We start from the raw sequence: 18,763 nt of genomic DNA on the forward strand, positions 1-18,763 counted from the left end.
AAGGTGACTTTTTGCATTCATAACAACAAACCAATCAAACAAAAACTAGGGAATGAAGTGAACTTCCCTAAGTCTCTAATTCCAGCTCCATTGGAGTGGAGGGTTTTCTTTTTTTATTTCTTCCATCTCCTCCCTTTGTTTCAAAATTACCTACTTAGTGCTTAAAATCTACTTTTTATTGACTTTATAGTCCATTCCTGCTTTATATGAATTTCATCAATAAAAAACCCCTGTTTATTTAATGGTACTTTTTATTCAAAGAAGTTGTTTTAGTCTTGTGATCTGGCCAGAACAGGAGAGTTTCAGTGGCAAACAGATGTACAACAAAACATGAGCTGCATTTTTATATGGGCTGACCCAAACTGTAATTAAACATACCACCTCAGGGATTAACTGAACTCACAGGGATCCCTATGTCCTTCAGAATGAATTATGAATGAAATATAGCTACAGAGCAGAAATGCCATTCATACTGTCCAGTCCTTTCCACCGGAAGAGTCTGCTAGGGTTTGGGATGAGCAGACTCCAGGAGACACCAACAGTTCTTTTTTTACTGAGTCCCTGTTGAAGATGCATCAAGCCCCCAGACATCACTCAGGTTCTGAGCAATTAACACAGAGCAGAAAGCCTCAGGGAGGCCAAGAATTTGGAATCCCACCCTTGCACATCTTGGTTGCTGATTTCAACGCAAAAAGAGGGCTTTAATCTCTACTATCTTAGGAAAACAAAAATAATTCTTAGATCTTTGCAAATTACGCAGGGGAGGTGGAAGATGTAAAATGACACTAAACTACTGCTCTAATTCCCCAAAGAATGTTCTAGGGCTTTAGCCTCTGCTGCTGTTTCTCTGCTTGTTCTGCCTGTTCAGTACCAGCTTTCTCCAAGCTGCAGAAGTATCCAATTAAGCCTTTTTATTAGGAACACATGTTGTAGGCAGGTGTGTTCCATCAGCCCGTCAGACAGCCTGGGAATGCACATGCTGCCGAACAAAAGAGGATGGAGCTGGGGCGTCCCGAGCACTCTGCAGGCAAATAAACAGAGCAGGAAAGACAGGAAGAGACAAGTGTGCCCAAAGGGAATGAGGAAAACATATGTCTGAACATCCCTCTGCCCCTCAGCCCTCTGAAGTTAACTTTTCCACAGCGATTCCTAAAACAGCAGCATCGAACTGAGGTGCTGGAGCCAGAAAGACTGAATTAGAGCAAGAGCTACAGAAAAGGGACCAGCTGGCAGCAAGTGTGCAAAATACACGAAGGATGGGAAGGCAAATTTTAGGAGGTGTTACTGTTGCTTGTGTAAGATCTTAGTCTACTTCTGTCCTAGTGAAGAGTCTGGACTCTCCAACTCTTCTCTCAATAGACAAACTTGCTGTTGCTTTTTTCACCACATAGAGTAGGTGCAGTCTCCTCCTTCAGGGCAGATGCATTCTAGGTTTCACTTCTAATCAGAGCTAATGAAGTGTGTACACTCTCATCAGCGCAAGAGGGGGAAATGAAGAGATCTCTGCTATGAGAAAGCAAAAATCCAGCTTGTGAAAGGGCTATTGTGGCCAGATAGCCAAAGGGAGGCAATCAAAATCCTTTGATTCCCTGACCTTCTTTACTCCTTGGATGCAATACAGCCACTGAAAACCTACCTTCTGCCAAGAGCAAAGCATCTCTTGTGCCTTGGTTCTCACATAACATCTGCTGTCAAGGCTTGCATTGCTGCCTTCCTGGGAACCTTCCAACCTGTCAGTCTGACTGAAAACAGCAGACAGGCAGGCAGTGAGACACTTCCAATTTCTACCAAATTCAATGAAGCCTCGGGAAAAGTCTAACCCTCCCCACTCCCAGAACTACCATATGGACAGCCCAGAGCTATGCCAGGTATTTCAGAACTGGGAATCGCTCCTCTCCCTGCTGGCTGGCAAGCTGGGGAGAGGCAAGATGAATCCTTGCTAGGACAAAAACAAAGCAGATTTCTTTCCTTAACAAAGCAGTTGCTGTTCCATTCCCTAACTGGGCTGGCAGGATTAGTTTTACAGTTCATTTCTATACCAGTGCAGACTTTTAGATGTCACAATAAGCTTATTCCTCCGATGTATTTCATGCTAAAGCATTGAGAAAGATTTTCATGTTGGGCCCTACAGCTACTTGTATCACATGTGGTGACTAATATGCCCAAGTTTGATGGCATTCCAGATTAAAGGGATTGCTTTTGCCTTCAAGGAGTACAGACAAGCTCTGAGCAAAAGCAGACTGAGACCTTATGTATCCTCAAATGTATGCCCAGGAGCAGGATGATACATCAGCAGGAGTCAAGACGACAGCCAACACTGTGTTCACCATATGGGTTCAGGTTTGCTTTCCCTCTCCTTTGGTGTGGAAGATTGAATTTGGTGAGCCTTGCCCCACATACACAACACTGTGCAGTAGTCTCAAGGAACTGGTTCTTCCAGAAAACAACCAAAATACCCACAGCTGGGTGCTGCATAGCTAAAGACCATGGATTTCACAGTGCTATATCTGGGATAAAAACCAAGCAAAGCCGAGCGCACAACCACACCTTCACAACTTCTAAAAACCATTAGGCAAAGCAAAAACAAACTACAGAAAACACAGTTTTGTCTGTCCCTTGCCCTTCTTAACAGGGAACTGGCTATTCTGGTCTCAGACAAGGAGGGAACTAGGTCATGTCTCTTGCTGCATCCCCTGAGCCTTCAAGTTCCTGGTCGTGTTTTTGTACCATCGATCTGCCTGTCTGCAGCACTGTACCTGCCAGAGCCCCGGGGACAGCTGCCTGTAATAAAACCTGCCTCAAAGTGAGATAAAGAGAACAGAAAAAGATACTGGCAGGGATCAAAGAGTTTGACCCTCAGAGAGTAAAAAGGGAGAGAACTGGCTGACTGCTTTCAGGCAAGGTCTGAGGGAGAAAGCGAGAAGATTTGCTTTCTGCCTGACCTCAAAGCAGAGGGGAAAAGCTCTATTTCTCCCACTACATGATAAAATTATATAAGCATTCCAGAGCCAGCAGCAGTTACATGCCTGGGGCTTCAATACTCTCCTTTTATTTCAGGACAAGTAGAAACTTAGTTCCCTGCATAGCTCAGCCCATATGGGTTTCTTGCCTACAAGTATTTTAGCCTCATTTCCAGAGTTTAGGATTCAAAAACCCATTTCACCCTAGATCTGAGGGAGAAGGAGAGAGAAAATATTTGCCTAAATCCTATTTTATCTTATATTTCCCTCCTGTCTCCCCATCTGGCCCCTTAGTGGTGTTTTGCAGATGCACAGAGAATATTGTCACGTGCCTTTGGGAAGAAGCAAAGGAAAAACCACTGCCAGAGACAGAGTCCTATGTATCAGTGTGATCACTTAGCCCAGGGCCACGTGCCTAAGTCAGTAAGCTGCCAAAAAACAAATATCTGCTCCAAGCAAACTCAGGACCTTTTGTTGGCTCAACCTCTAGCCCAGGGCACAGGGGCTGTGCCAGCTCAGGAGTTCAGGAAGGATGTGAACAGTAACAAACTTCTGTGCTTTAGAAAGGGATGTTCTGACTTCCAAATCTGTCAATTGTTTCACCAAACTCAGGCTCAGCACCAGCTCAGCACCACCAATCCTGTTCCAGCCAACAGCCCTTTCTAAAAGACAACAGGCTCTATTCTCCTGGATGCACAGGTCTGCCTTTCTCACACACGTGTGTGGAAGCAGCTCAGACAGTTTCATGCAGATCATTTTCCCTGAAGGAGAACTAACGGAATATTAACAGCCAGCACACGCCAGGGAGTCCATCCAACTCAGGAAATAGGAGCTTCTCCATCTGCCTCTTCTCTGTGACATGGCAAGAAAGGGGGCTGAGTCTTCCCCCCTCCCTGCAGTTCACTGGGTCACACAGATCATCCCAGCTAATAGGAAATGCAGGACCAGGACAATGGAAAGTAGGACCAAAAACGTGCAGAGAAGTACTTGGCAATCCAGAAACTTGGAAAATCACTATTTGTTGTCCTTTAATATTTAAACAGGGCAAGATACTTCTCTTTTTTAAGCCAAAACTGGAAGCCAAAATGTGAATGTTTCACCATTCCACATCTGTACTTAGAGCCATTAACCCCAAAGTAACAACCCAAAGCAGATTAGAGATGTGGGCTGCTGACTCTAATGCAGCTACAAAATCCAAGAGCACCCACAAAGTGAGGGGGAAAACAGACATTTTGCTTCAGTTAATTTCACAGACAAGTGAGAAATAATTAACGGTGAACATTAAGGACATTGCATTTCTGCAGAGTACTTTAAAAAGCCTGTGGAAGACTGATGAGGAAAGAGTGGATGAGAACATTTAGTGCATATATCCTGGGTGTCAGCAAAAGGGAAATATGCTGCTTACTGCTTCCCTAAATTTTTTTTTTTCATTTTCTGAAGACGAGGATCTTTTCTCTTTTAATTCTTCTTAATGTGCATCTGTGTGCTCTGGCACCCAGCACTAAGCCACGGGGAAGGAGAGCAATCCTTCATAGAATCATGGAAGTACTAAGGTTGGAAGGGACCTTTAAGATCAAGTCCAATCATCAACCCAGCACCACCACTACGCTCATCACTAAACTATGTCCTCAGGTGCCATATCCACACATTCTCTGTACACTTCCAGGGATGGTGACTCCACCACTTCCCTGGGCAGTCTGTTCCAGTGCTTTACAACCCCTTCTGTGAAGAAATTGTCCCCAAAATCTAAACTAAACCTCCCTGGGTGCGACTTAAGGCCATTTCCTCTCATCCTATCAAAACTCCTGTCTCTTTACCCCTCTCCAGAAGGGTCTCTGTCCTTGTCAAAACATGAATTTCCACCCCCCCCAACAGGGTACAGAATAATTTGTTATTGTATGGTTGGATGGATGCATTACTTCAGGCATTAGGTTGCTGGTATCCATTTCCAATTCTTTCAAGCAACACTTTTCAAAAGAGAGAACAGGAGAACAATCAGACAAAATGAATTTGCAGAGGCCTTTTCAATCAGATGATACAAAATGTGGTGGAAAACATGGGCCAACCTCTGTGCCTGGGAAAAAACAAAACCAAACAGCATCTCCTCAACAAATCCTACCCCTCAGTGATGTACTCACCGCAATCAGGATCTGGAAGGAGCTGTGCATGACCTCGATGTACCTGTACTCCAGGGCACAGCCTATGACAGAGATGTAGGAATGGTTATCCAGCCCCTTGATGCCAGACATTGAAGCCTCCTTCCTTACACAGCCAGGGCCATTTTCACTCCACCACGACTGGTGCCGGGAGATGTTGAACGTCAGGAGTTCGCTGTCCTGGAGGGAAAAGTTGCAAAGAGATCCCTGTTGACTTTAAGAGTGTCAGACAGGCTGTCAGATGGAGGTCATAGTAAATAGATGGGAAACCTAAAGTTTCTGAGATCCCCACTCTCAGGAAATGCCAGCACAGATCAAAGTACATTGGCTTTATATTCCCTCATAGAATGATTTTGGGTTGGAAGGGACCTTAAAGATCATCTGGTTCCACCCCCTCTGTCATGGAAAGGGACACCATCCTTTATCCCAGGTTGCTCCAAGCCCCATCCAACCTGGCCTTGAGCACTTCCAGGGATGGAGCAGCCACAGCTTCCCTGGGCAACCTGTGCCAGGGCCTCATCACTCTGACAGGGAAGAATTTTTTCCTATTATCTAATCTAAACATATTTCACAGGCAGGCTTCTTCTAAACCATTTCTGAGGCAGCCTTACAGCACTCCAACAAACCTATTTGACTATCCCATAGCATAGTTTGGAAGCAGGCATGAGTAGCTTCCAAATTAGAATGACACTTTCTAGACTGCAGACCCAAGAACACTTTGCTAGTGGTTCCTGCACCCAGAAAAAAATCCTCAGCCTTTGGGCTTGGGAGATTAACTTTGAAAATATAGAAGAAAAAGGTAAACAAGGCAGCACAAAGTGTCCTGTCACAGAACTGAAAAATATGAACTCCATAACCCCAAAGTGAGTTTCAAAACACAACAGACCTTCCTCTGTTCTTAGCTTTTAACACACCTGACAAGCTCCTGTACCATTTCTGACTTCCTTCCACACTCTTCAGACCTGTTTTTTCTGCACTTTCTGTCAGCCCCAGGTCAGACTGCCCAGCCAAGCTGACCTCAGGGTGCTGATTGCAGCTTCTTGTAAACACCTCCCCAGCAATTCCTTATCCTCCCTACCCCGAGAGGCTTTTTGTTTTGCTGTTCTTGTCTTTGCTTGTTAAATACCTTCAACCAGGCCGTTGAGGGGGTTACAGAGTGAAATGCCACTCAAGTGGTGCAGGGGTTTGATGTGCAGCCAGATGCTCACTTAAAAATGACCACACTTCCCTCACACTTGAGAAAAGAATACCCAGATTGGAATTTTTGAGCTTACAGGACATGGCAAAGCCCTGTAGGGAGTAAAAGACAAACTCAGGAGTGGCTGAACAGAGCAGCTGCATCCTTTTGCAGATGAGTGACAAGTGCTGGGTGCCCCAGCAGCCCCCTCAGGTCAGTTTGATGCAGAATCAACAACCCCTCTTGACCCCAAAACAAGGCAACAGGTTGGAAGTTTTATTCTAAAGGATAGATTGTCTTCATTACAATTTTTTAATCTGTGTCTCTGCAGAGTAGAGATAGGTACTGGAGTTACACACCCTACCTATCCATTACTAAACGTTTTAGTACCTATTCATAACCTACTTCACACTCCTCGTGCCAGGGTCCTACACAGTCTCTGGAGGGAAGCAGTGGCTCCCAGCAGTCAGAGCTTGGGGTATTCACACTTCCCAGCATGGGAAACCTGTGGCAGCTCCTCTGTGCCAGCTCCCCTCAGAGTCAAGAGGAAAAACAGATTCACAGCAGCTTATCCAAGCTCCTGCTCCAAATGACCCTCCTGAGAGAGGGCTTGTCTCCACAGCCAACACAGGAGCCCAGAAGATACAAACATGGACAAGAGAAGCATCTCCAGGGACAAACTCGAGCTGCAAGGGCAGAACTCCAAATTCCAGCCAGATAACCTGTGAACAGAAACCAACTGCCCTGCTCTGCACATGGTGGGGGTTCCCTCCACCCACCACAGAGACTCAAAACCAGCCTGCAGAGCCGTTATTAAAATATGCTGCAGGAAGCACATGTTAAGAAATGTGGACAATTAAGTGAGAAGGCAGCTGCCAAAGCTCCTGACATAATCACCACAGCAGATGGCATGTGCTTTACAGGAGATGGAGGAGGGCACGGAGATGGAGTGTGGCACCAGTGCAAAAGCAGCCTGAGCAGCAAAGACAATGGGGAAAACTCCATTAACAGCTGGGAGTTCAGAGGGAGCTGTCTGCATTTCGAAGGCTATGGGGAATAATTTTGGGATTGACAGTTACAGGGTAATGCAGTTACAGTGCAAGGTGCTGTGTTAGCTCCACTTCTAGAGACAGTTTTCTCTTCCAGCTTCTCACAATTTTGGCAGACGCCTTTGGCTTGCTCCCTCTGCTGGGCTTCACTCTTCAGTGGCCCACAGATATCTCATTTCCACCAAATCACATCTTTTCTGCAAAGCTTGTTCTTTTTCTCCCAAGTTTGCATGTTCTGAGACACATGGAGCTTTTCCCCCTGGAGACAGCCAGCCCTCCAAGCTGCTGGGCTCTTCTCCCTCTCACAAATCACTCACCACTTTGGTTGGGGGAGGAAAGAGTCACTTTCCTCATACTGAAAAAAAAAAAAAAAAAAAAAAAGACTAAATTCCTGTTTCTTTGCCCAGGGCTTCCCCCAGTTAGCACAGAACCAAAGCTGTTCCCTAGGGCACCACAGGATCTACTCTTAACCTCAGTCTCCAAGGCTTCCCTCTCCCAGCTCACAGATGGTGCCTTCCCAAACCTTCTGCCTCGCTGATGCAAATAGACCCCTCAGTGCCTTCTCTGCTCCTTACAGAGGCATTGATGTGTGTTTGGCAAAGTAAGAAACAGGCTGCTTTCCTTCTAGAATCTCCCTTTTGTCAGCCAGACTTGGCTCTGGCTTAACTCTGCTGCAGAAGCTGAACTTGCTTGTGAATTAAGCCTGAAAAAGCAGAACAGGTGTGGCTGGAGGTTGGCAGGTGGAGGAACAGGAGGTCCTAACCAGCACTGGCTTCTTTTTGCCTCCAATCACACTCCAGCTCTGTCCAAAAAAAAAAAAAAAAATTAAAAAATTATACATCAGTGAAGAACAGATTGGAAAAACTGAGCACATTTGGATTCTAAAGGCACCACAATGACTTGCACTCATGAGCCATCCATCTCACAGATGTAAAATGAATACTGATTGCACACTGGGATCATGGATGTCTTTGTGTTCAGAGACACCTTTCTGAACCAGCATCTGTCTGGAGCACAGCAGGGCAGGAGGGCAGCACGAATAAGAGGGTTTCAACATGCAAAGCAGTGCTGTTCCTTTCCTTGTGTCCCTGGCTGGATGCCCTGGGAAGGTACCTGCATGATGGGGCACAATAAAAAAGCACTCAGGAAAATCCCCTAATTGACCTCCAGTCTCTCAGTGCTTGCTGGGAGAGGAGGAAAACAATCCCAGGATGTCTCCTGTGGTTTGCCAGCTTCATTTGTGAGAAGGTGGTTGGAGAGAAGTGAAACTATGGAATAGAACAGCACACTAAAATCAGGAGAAAAGAACCAGCTGTAAGAAAGTCCAGGGAACAGCTGTTTCCCAAAACCTTTCTGCAACGCACTTGGGATCTAAACACACCGAAATACTCCCAGAAGTGCTTGTGGGTCGGAAGAGGTTAATCAGTCCCAGCAGTGAGCAAGCCCTGCTGCAGAGAGGGATCTGTGTGTGACTGCACTCCCCCTCTCTTCTTTCCAGAGCTATCGCTGCCTCTTTAACCTTCAGCCTGGAGAGAAATATGAGCCAAGAGTGACACAAGCTCCTTCTCGGGAGCATGCTGAAGGCCAGCCAAAAAAATCACAGCTCACTCTGAACTGTTGTAGCACCTGGCTGCCATCCGTTTGCCATCAGAGTGAGAAGGAAGACAACAGCACTAAAGCAGCACTAAAACAGCAGTACCTACATTTTACAGAGTCTATTTTCCGCTCCCAGCCTCACCCCACCGTGTCCCACGGGAAACTCACACCTACCTCTAACACCCACAGAGCCAGATGCATTTCTTTTCTAAAATAGCTTTCTGAAAGCTGTTCTGAAATTATTTGCTAAGGGACACTATCAGAGATGGTTTTATTTCTTGTTGTTAACAGCCTTCTGAACCGCCTCCCCCAAATTTCCTTAATTATCAGGCAAGACAGCACTATAACAGCTCTGGAACAAACTGAACCTCGCATGGGAGCCCCAGAGCTTGACAGCAGAATCATTTTAAAAATCTTTTTTAGATGGAAACATTTCTTATTAGAATAGGAAATATGATGTTCATCTTTCAGTCCTGTGTGCCAAGTAGCTGTATCACCCTGAGACACAGAGAAGCACTTCCAGTGTCTCTCAGGAGGCTTGTTGACAATGTCACAGCATTTAAAGGCCAAATCCCAGGCTTCAAGGTTCTAAATTTAGAGGGAGTTGAGGGACAGTTGTAAGTACAGATGCATTTATCCACCCTCCTCACAGTATTTTCCCCAGGTACAAAGTCATCCCAAGATGCTGTCCAGATTCTCTGGAATACAAATAACTCCCATTTGACTACTAAGGGCTGCTTCCACTTCAAGAGGAGATTTAGACCACCACAGCTCTGGATTCAGATCAAAGCACTGTGTAGACTAGAGAGAATATAAAGGAAGGACAAAAAAATAAATTAACAATCACCATCCAAGATGAGCAATTCCAGAGGGAAAATACAAAGGAATACATTGAAATACACAACACCAATTCCTCAAACCTCTCTGAACATTTCTCAAGTACATGATGAAGAGTCAGTCAGCATGGCAGCTGGACAGACAGATGCTCATATGTCTTAACAGCAGGATTTTAATAATTAACTCAGACTGAGGGGGTGCAGGAGGGATGTGTTTCACGCTCGGGTAGACAGGGAGAAGCTTAAGGTATTATTTCAAGCACAGCCCAGAAACTTCAGAGCTATCTCCCAGCAATTCACCAAATCAAATGGCCAGATGGACAAAGAGAAGAGAGGGAGATGGAACAGGAGCAGACCACAGGAGGAGGAACAGCAATCTGGATATTCAGCTGTTAGCCCCACCACAGAGCAGAGCGACAGCACTTGGAGATGCTGCATTTCCCCCACATGCTGCAAGTGTGCTCAGAGGCAGGGGCAGAGCAAGTCAGCAAGGCAATGCTGCCAAAAGCTGCTCAGAGACACATCACCACCTCACTGCCAGTGCTGAGGAGCATCCCTTCAAATCCAGATTGCTCTGTCACTCGCCTGCTCATTGGCAAAGCACTTACAGGAAAGCTGGCACAGGCTACATGCTTAGGGAGGCCCTTGCAGCACCAAGGAAAGTGCTTCCTTAGACACTTGTGCTGATCCACTTGTGTCTGGCCACCTAATGAAGTTCTGCTGTGCCATATTTCATGCTCTTATTTCTGCTAAGAAAAGACTGCAAGAAAAAAAAAAAAAAAGACAAGATAGAAAGATAGAAATCAGGCCAGTTTAGCTCTTCCAAGAAGTAAGGAATAGATTCACAGAGTAGGTTTTTTTTCCATAAAAAACTAAGGATAGTGCAACTAGTGATTTTAATTTGCAATAAGTGCACATAACTATTTCCTCATCTTTTCAGTTCTCTGGGCTTTTTCTGAACTTTTTACATCAGAAACACTTGTACCCTTTCTCCCCGTTCTCACCCCACCTGAGTTATCACCTGTCTCAGTTGCAGTGGGTCTGTCATTACCAGCCACCAAAGTTAACAAACTCCATTCTTCCCATCTCCCTGCCCTTTCTGCATTCTGTCATTATCAATGAGCTGCTGACAGAGCCCGCCCTGGCAGGCTGCCCTTGTCAGGAGCACAGCGGGGTGAGCACAGGGCTGGCAGGAGCTACTCCCACTCCCCCAGGCTCATCAGTAATCACAGAGGAAACAGCACCCTGAAGATCTTCCTCAGAGCTATCAGTCCCTTAAGGCACTTGTACGGGAGCACAACCCTGTCTGAAACACTCCCCAGTGTATTCATGCTTAGTCTAGCAGTTAATGAGTTAGTGTTTATCAGACCAGCTCCATCAGTCTCACTCCACCAAAGCTCTTTTTCCAATATTTGCAATTTCCCTGCTTACTGCCAGGCTAATGATGAGCTTTGTGTTTGACTTCTTATCAGGGGCAGCTTCCTCCCAAGGGCCCTGAGGGCCCACAGAGGAACCTGCTCCTTGCAACACTGCATCCAAGCCCAGATCTGGGGTCTGATCCCAAGACTGAGATCAGTAAGATGCTAGCTGGCTTTGGATCAGGTTTCCAGAGATGCAGCAGCAGAGCAACACCACTCCTGGGCCAGCCTACAAAGCATCACTGTCCTACAGAAACCTCAATTCCTGCTTCAGAAGCATCTTTTGGTCTCTTGTGGAAGTGAGGATTTGTTTTGCCACTACAAAGACCCAAATTACTTCAGTTAAGGGGGAGAAGTAGGACAGAAAGCAGCATCCTGAGTTTTTCTTACAAAACAGCTTTTTTAAGTGAAAGCAACTCATTAAGAACAGAGGCAAGGCTGTCAAGTATTTTACTGCCAAACAAGCACAAATACTCTGTTGGTTTTGCTATTTGCCACTAAATTAACTAATTTCTCAGTGCAGCCATAGAGGGAAATCCACCGAGTCAGTAACAACTGACACTGCAGCCCAATTCTATAAAAAAAGTCCCCAGTCACAAGTGTCATCCTGTAGGCTAAATAAAGCCTCTCTGTGTGCTGGCTTGGCTAAAACGAGCCCCAGCACAGAGCAAGGTTACCAGGTGAAGCTGCTCTGTAGGGGAGAAAGAGGAGTTTGTGCTGTTTGAATTGCAGAACAGCAGCCCAACGTGGTGCAGGGCAGGTTGGGATTAGCAAACACGAGTAACCAGCTGGCTGGAAGCAAACAGTGGCTGTCAGAGAAGCTCCCAGTGCAGTTTACCAAGCCAATATATCCTCCACAGAAGGGAGCATTTCAATAGTTACATAAAATTCTTTTTTTTAGTTCGTCGCAGCCAACATGGAGATCATCTCAGGCAGAGATTTCAGATCATGAATAATCAAGAATTCCCTCAAAGTTTCTGGAGATAATTGAGAGGGGAAATAAAGATGAATTGAGAAATTAGGAAGCTACATTTTCTTATCTGCAAAAGATTTGTGCTGTCAGTCCTGACTTGCTGTCGGCCTGATAAAAACCACAGGGCAGTTCCAATTATGATTGCAACTTCAATGTATGACCTGGGAATTTAGGCCAGATGTAGAGTGCTCTGAAATGAACCTGTATCCTACAATGACTCTCAGTCTGCTGTCCTACAGCAACACTTCTTAATTCATTTCTCACAGCCCAGGCTTAATTTAGGAGCTGCCTCCCATTTTTATTATTTCTGACTCACCCCTCATTAAGGAGACAGCAATGCTCAGCTAATCTAGTCTTCAAAGAGCTTACATATTAACTCACAACACCCTGGTCAACAGCCACGAGTAACTACCATTGTATTTAAGAAGGAAAAATTAAGGCAGGGAAGCCACATCCCAAAGAGATGTGCCAGCCTCCCCAGCACCCCTCTGGGGAGGGATTTCTCTGTTCAGCAGAGAGAAGAGCCTCTCCCAAAAGGTACAATAGGAAATATTTTGCCTGGTGTGGCAACAAGCAAGTACTTATCCCTGCAGCTGAAGTGCACTAAGTCTCCAGCAGGACTGAGAGGCACAAAAATATCAAAAGCTGGTCAGGTATGGAGTTCCAGCAAAGTCCTTGGTCCAGCTCAGCCCAGCTCTTCTCTGGGACAGACTGGCAGAGAGAACACACCCAATGCTGCATAAGGGCCTTTCCCTCCACCAGACACCTTCTTGCCAAGCTGGTGTCAGATCACAAAAGGATCAGCTATAACCTAGTTAGCTCATAGCCCTCCTCAGCCACCTCTGCATTATGGCTGGGAATTAGCCCTCAAAGCTGCTCCTCAGTGAGGATGGCTCTTGTTCCCACCTCTGGAAAGCAAATACACTCTACCTGCCATGAGGGCAGGGTTTATTCCAGCCACCACCTACAATGACCAGCAAAGAACTCCAGAAATCAGCATTGGCTCCTCATTTTTCCATACTCCTCCATCCCCTCATAAAGCAACCCCCTCCACAGGCAAGTGGGCAGGATTAGGACCTGCTCCCAGACAGTCCCTGCCCTTCCCCTCCCCTCTCCACTAAACTCCATCCCCTCCACTGCAAAAGCTGGGAACTCACCCATCCAATTCCCACTCACCTTTGAGAGACCTCCCACTTCTAAGTAAAAGCAGATGATGAAGATGTTCCAGGTGACCCAAATTGCAGTCCAGATGGCATACTGGAAGGGAATGGGGTTGGAGAGAGAGAAGCAATAAACATTAGGAAGTCACTGGAATTAGTGTACATACATGAGCTCTAGCTGGGGGCAGTTGAATGCCCCGAGTCAGCACTGCAATAGTTTTTATTTCCTCTGTTTTTTTTCCATATGCAGATGATCTGTTGCCTGAAAGAGACACAGGGGCAGGAGTTTGGAGGGATGGAAGACCTTCTGACAGGCATTTGTCCAGCACCTCACTCTCCCTCTCTGCTGTGCAGTGTCTGGGTGTTACTTTATCACCAGCAATAATTATCTAAAATCTTCCAAGTTTGGCATAAGCACAGCACACTGAACATTGTGTTCCTAAGCACAGACAGGCACTCTTCTGCTAAAATAGTTTGCAGGGCTTGTGCCTGATTTCCCAAGGGCTTTACTCAGTTCCTCATCACGAGCCACGTCCCCCCAGAGCAGAGGCTGTGAAAGGCTCCGAGTGTGTCACTCACCACCACAATGTAGCGAGGTCTGTACTGGATGGTGCCAAACAGGCCCAGGATAACGATGATGATGTGGAGGAAGTTGGCCAGGATAGGGGCCCACTGGTATCCCAGGAAGTCGAACACTTGCCTCTCTAATGCAGCGAGCTGGAAGGGAGAAGGAAAAGGAGAGTTACGGTTTCTGGACCCACAATGATTATTCTCGAGGTTTTAACAAGCTCCCCAAGCAAATCCCTGCAGCAGCTGAAGGTGGGATTCCATTCCCAAAGCAATTTGCTGGCTATGAACCAGGTCAGTAGGACACAACACTTGTCTACACATCCCCCTTCCCCTTTGTACTCATCCCACCTCTCCTCTGATGGCCAAACCAATGCAGACCAGAGAGCTCCAGTGGCTGTGTGGGGCGTTCCTCTGGTGTGTGCACTTTGGGGAGGTGCCTCTGGCAGAGGACAGAGGTAAGCAGCAGGTAACATCTCAAACGTGAAATATTCACATTCACAAAAACACAAAAATAACTTTCAAGAGCTCATTTTTCAGAACCTCCAGCATCACTCCATCATTCCTGACACCTCTCACATTTCTGCTTTCCAGCACACATCCATCAAAGTAAGAGAGAGGAGGAAACTCTCTCCTCCACTTCCACCCCTCAGAAAATGCTGCCACCAGTAAAGGAATTCTGCAAACACATCAGTTTTCCAGGACAGGTTGTGTTCCTCTCCAGCACTAATAACATGGTTCAAGGCCAGTACTATGTCCCAGAAATAAAATTCCATTACTGTTGAAGTACTGGGGCCAATTTTCAAACCACATTTGCATAAAGATGCACTTTTACCTGTAGCCACCACCTGTGTATGAGGCAATGCCTGGTCCCCAGCTCTGAGCTGCTGTTCTACACTGCAGCTGAAAGAGCACAATGAACATGCAATTGCATGCTGGTCCTTGCATCCCCACAGCCTTTAAACACTGTATCTACAGGAGAATCAGTGAGTGCAGGGGGCAAACCTGTTCCAGAAGATTTTTCCCAGTGCCCAGCCTTACACAGAGAGATCTTCTCTTTCCATGTCTTCACTAACACAGTGTAACCCCCTCCATCGACCTGTCTTTGCTAGTGCCAAGGCACAGCAGGAGATTTCCCTGTCAGGATAAGATTTCAGAGTGTGTTTAATTATCATACTAGCACACTGGGATTGCATTATGACATTTCATATTTATTTTCACCTAAATAAATCATTACAATTTACTATCGATAGTCAATTTAAGTAGTAATTAGACATTATCCATGGGGAATCCTAGTCTGCTGTGTGACACCTTTTCCTGGCTGGGAACTAAGCACCAGAGCTTGTGTGATGGCTTAAAGCATTTAAGGATGTGAGTGGTTGCAGGTGTCACTCAAGCCACATGATGAGAGAAGCCTCATCTACTAAAGGGCCATTATTCCTCCTTCTTCCTGGATCTGTGGGGAAATCACTTTCACACCTCTCCTGGGCTAGGAAGGTATTGCAATTCTCAACACTGCCTTGAAAATTCAATAAAAATCTGTACTTCAAAGAACTCTCTGGCAGGCTGGTTAAGGGTGGTCAGTCAGGGCAGGGGCAAGCAGCTTTCCCTCTCCAACACCTTCACAAGCAAAGAGAGACAGAGAATGGGAGGGAATGGAGGCAGTCGCCAAATCTCTCACTTCTGCCAAATAGTTTTCTTCTTGAAGCAACACACACTGTCCTGCCCTGATCCATGTGAACCACCTGGAAGATGCTGTGGCCAAGCACGAGGCTGCAGGGCTGGGCTGGGGCAAGTGCTGCTCCCCCCCAGCACAGCAGCTTTGCTGTGTCTCATCAGAAACACCAGTAATAGGTTAAACACTTAATCCCTCAGGAGGGGATTAAGGCACACACCTTTACAGATATTTGTCAATTTTGCATCCTGACTGGCTGGCAAGGGGCCATTTGACTGTGACCACTTCATCCAATCAGGCATTTAATTGGCTTTGTGCATTACATGGATGTGGGAGGGTGTGCCATGGGAGCTGGTGCTGTGGCTGTCACTCTGCTGAGGGGACACAATGGGGGTGTTCTGCTGAGGTAATACCCTGCTCTGCTTTGCCTGTCACCCTCAGGCTCTGAAAATCAGTATAAAGACAGACCCCTCCTACCCTCATGGCCTTCTGCCATGAGTTTTCCCACTCCAGAATCAGGGCACCCATGTCTGGAGAAGTGTTTTCTTCTCACAAACGAACACTTGCCATTAGGGCTGTGTAAAAAGGGGAAAAGCTTGTCCTTCCACAGGCTCATGATGCTTCCTGGGTTGTTTGGACCAGGGGAGACACCAGGCTGTGAAGTGAGAGGTATCCAACTGCCCTGGAGATGGACCAGATATTCTACACGGCTTCAGATTGGGGCACAGCTCCTTGAGAGGTCTCCAAGCTCTGGATTGTTCACCATGATCCCAAAAACTATCTTCATACCACACTTCCTTCTCCTTTAGTGCAACTGCCTTCGCCTCCAGGTTCTTTCCATCATGGCTTACATTCTTTTGCCATGTTCTCTGCATTTTTAAAATATTTTTGTGTACCTGGGAGCTGCAGGCATGACTCAGCTGGTCCAGAGATGGGCTGTGCCCATCTGCTGGTTCAACAAAGGAGAGGGGAGCCTTTGTGGGATGTGTGAGCTCACACAAGGTGTTTCCTCATTTATAAAAAAAAAAAAAAGGCAATTTTCTGTAAAATGTGTTGATTACAGGCAAATGCTGCTGCTGAAACTCCAACACTGTATCAGTGTCAGGCAGGCAGAGTCTCTGCTGTAATCCAGCTGTTGGAAATGCAGCCTGAAGTTACCTTGAGTTTGTCCCTGTTCCCTCAGGAACGTAGCGTAATTAAGGAAATATTTGCTAAAAACAAATTGATGAACAACCATTTCACTCATTATGCTACAGGTCTGGGTGCAGAGCTTACCCACTAAATGCTGCTGAGATCTGCGGGTAAACAGGGCTGATGTTTGGGCTAAGTTGGCCTTGATTTGGGGTTGGGATGTGAAGAATGTCAGGGTACCCTTCAGTCCTGGTCCCTCCAGTCCTGCTCAGAGAGGGCAGGGTCAGGGTTTGCCCTGATTTACCTTTCCCCACGTACTAAACCAAGCTGAATCCCTCTTGTTGAGCAAGGAAATGCCATCTTTCTCTGTGCTGCCAAGTTTCTGCAGAGTAATATCCTTGCTGTAGCGTTCCTTACAATGATTCACACTATTCTATTGAGAAAGCCTATTACTTTCCAGAGGCATTGGAAAGTAATTGTAAAGAGAAATTTCACAGATTGTGACACAGGTTTCAACACATTCAAAGCTGACAGGACCTTTCCATCAGGGAGGACAAATTTTTCTTCTTTATGGCTATTCTTATTAAAACCAGGATTCCCTCTGCTCCTTTTGCTTCTCTAGCCCACAGAACATTTTTACCTTTCATTCTTAAAATTAAATGATTTATAGCGATACTAAAATCAGAAGAGTTGTGGCAGAATTTTCTCTCCCGAAATAAACCACATTTCTGCTGATCTGAGGGAAACTGGAATAGCAAATGACCATGTGAAACAACTGTTAGCCAGGCAAACAACACAAGCCAGAGCTCTCTGATGGGCCATCATTCATTTATACAGCTGGGAAAGATAAGAAAGGCAGAGAGAATGTTCTTCAGCTTACAGAGCCCTGTCACAGCTCACACACAGGGAGCAAAGAGAGGTTGGGACATGCTGAGGAGCATTACAGTATGAAAACTTCACCAGAGAGGGAAGCTATACCTGACATTGCCTGATGGACCCCATTGGAGAATAGGAAAATGAGTCTTAGAAAACATCTCAAAATGGGGAACAGTTTCTTCTTGGGGGGTTCAAACCATTCCACTTGCATTCCAATGGCTCTGGCAGGACAGTGTCACTGGCAGGTGTTGATGCCAGCAGGACACACTGAGCTGGTGCAGCATGGGGTGGGGGTGGTTGTTTAAATTCTAGTTCCTCAAATCTTTTCTATCCCCTCAACTCTGTCTTCTGTTGCTCCTGTCCTGCTGATAAAGCTGGAGAGTCCAACCTGTTCCCTTGTGCCCCCACGCTGCTGAGGAGGAAGGGATGCTGATGAATAGTTAGTTACCTGTAATTCCTTAACTCCCTGCCCTTTATAGCCTACTATCAAAGCCATGTTATCAGCTAGATTTGCTCTTCTTAATTTATTAAGCTTTTAAAGCCTTTAATCTTATTTAGTTTGGATCTGTGTCTTTCACTGCGTTTCTGAAATCAATTGGGACACAAAAGAAAAAGTATCACTTTCAAGATGTTGACAACTTGTACAGATGCAGAGAACCCAGTGGCAGGTACAGTCCTGCCTACACACACATCCATAGGTATCTGCTCCTGCAAGCAAACCTGCTTTTAACCTTTCCAAGTTCAGTTTTAATAGGAGATTTATTTTTAAAATTAAACATTAGAAATAAATACACAAGCAAGCAATAAAGGGAACGAATGGGAAAGGCCGATCCCACTGCTGCAGCCAGGAATTAAGGGAGACACTCCTGCAAAAAAAGAAAACAAAACCAAAATGTTTTACCCAGAAATCCAGGCAATTTTCCACTTGGCCTATAAAAAAACAACCTGAAAACTCTCCTTTTACTCCTTGTCTCTCACCAGTGTAAGGACACAGCCCCACAGACTGTTCCAGATCCTGCCCTGCTCTTGTTCAGGGGTGTATGCAGCAACCTCAGACCCCTGTGTGCTTACATACAGCTTCAACTCGGACAAAACTGGCAACTTAACCCCCTGTATTTCCTTTCTCTCCAGCCTGAAGTGAGCAAGAGGCTCAGCTGCAGCCCTTGGTCCCCACCACACCACTGGGATG

General features: G+C 46.0%; 1 protein-coding gene across 3 annotated transcripts in view; it reads right to left on the minus strand.

Moving 5' to 3' along the window:
- NKAIN4 (Na+/K+ transporting ATPase interacting 4) overlaps window positions 1-18,763 on the minus strand; it is a 52,144-nt gene that overhangs the window by 12,410 nt on the left and 20,971 nt on the right. For all 3 annotated transcript variants that reach the window (XR_001874897.1, XM_017815351.1, XM_017815350.1), the window contains exons 2-4: window positions 13,905-14,042; window positions 13,342-13,422; window positions 5,099-5,296 (exon numbers count right to left, since the gene is read on the minus strand). Coding sequence is in view for 2 of the 3 variants with exons in the window: in XM_017815351.1 (XP_017670840.1) it covers window positions 5,099-5,296; window positions 13,342-13,422; window positions 13,905-14,042 (417 nt within the window). In the remaining variant the exon portion in view is untranslated. The remainder of the gene's footprint in view (window positions 1-5,098; window positions 5,297-13,341; window positions 13,423-13,904; window positions 14,043-18,763) is intronic.

Source organism: Lepidothrix coronata, unplaced genomic scaffold, assembly GCF_001604755.1.
Source record: "Lepidothrix coronata isolate B3197 unplaced genomic scaffold, Lepidothrix_coronata-1.0 Scaffold49, whole genome shotgun sequence".
In the NCBI taxonomy this organism is placed as follows: domain Eukaryota; kingdom Metazoa; phylum Chordata; class Aves; order Passeriformes; family Pipridae; genus Lepidothrix; species Lepidothrix coronata.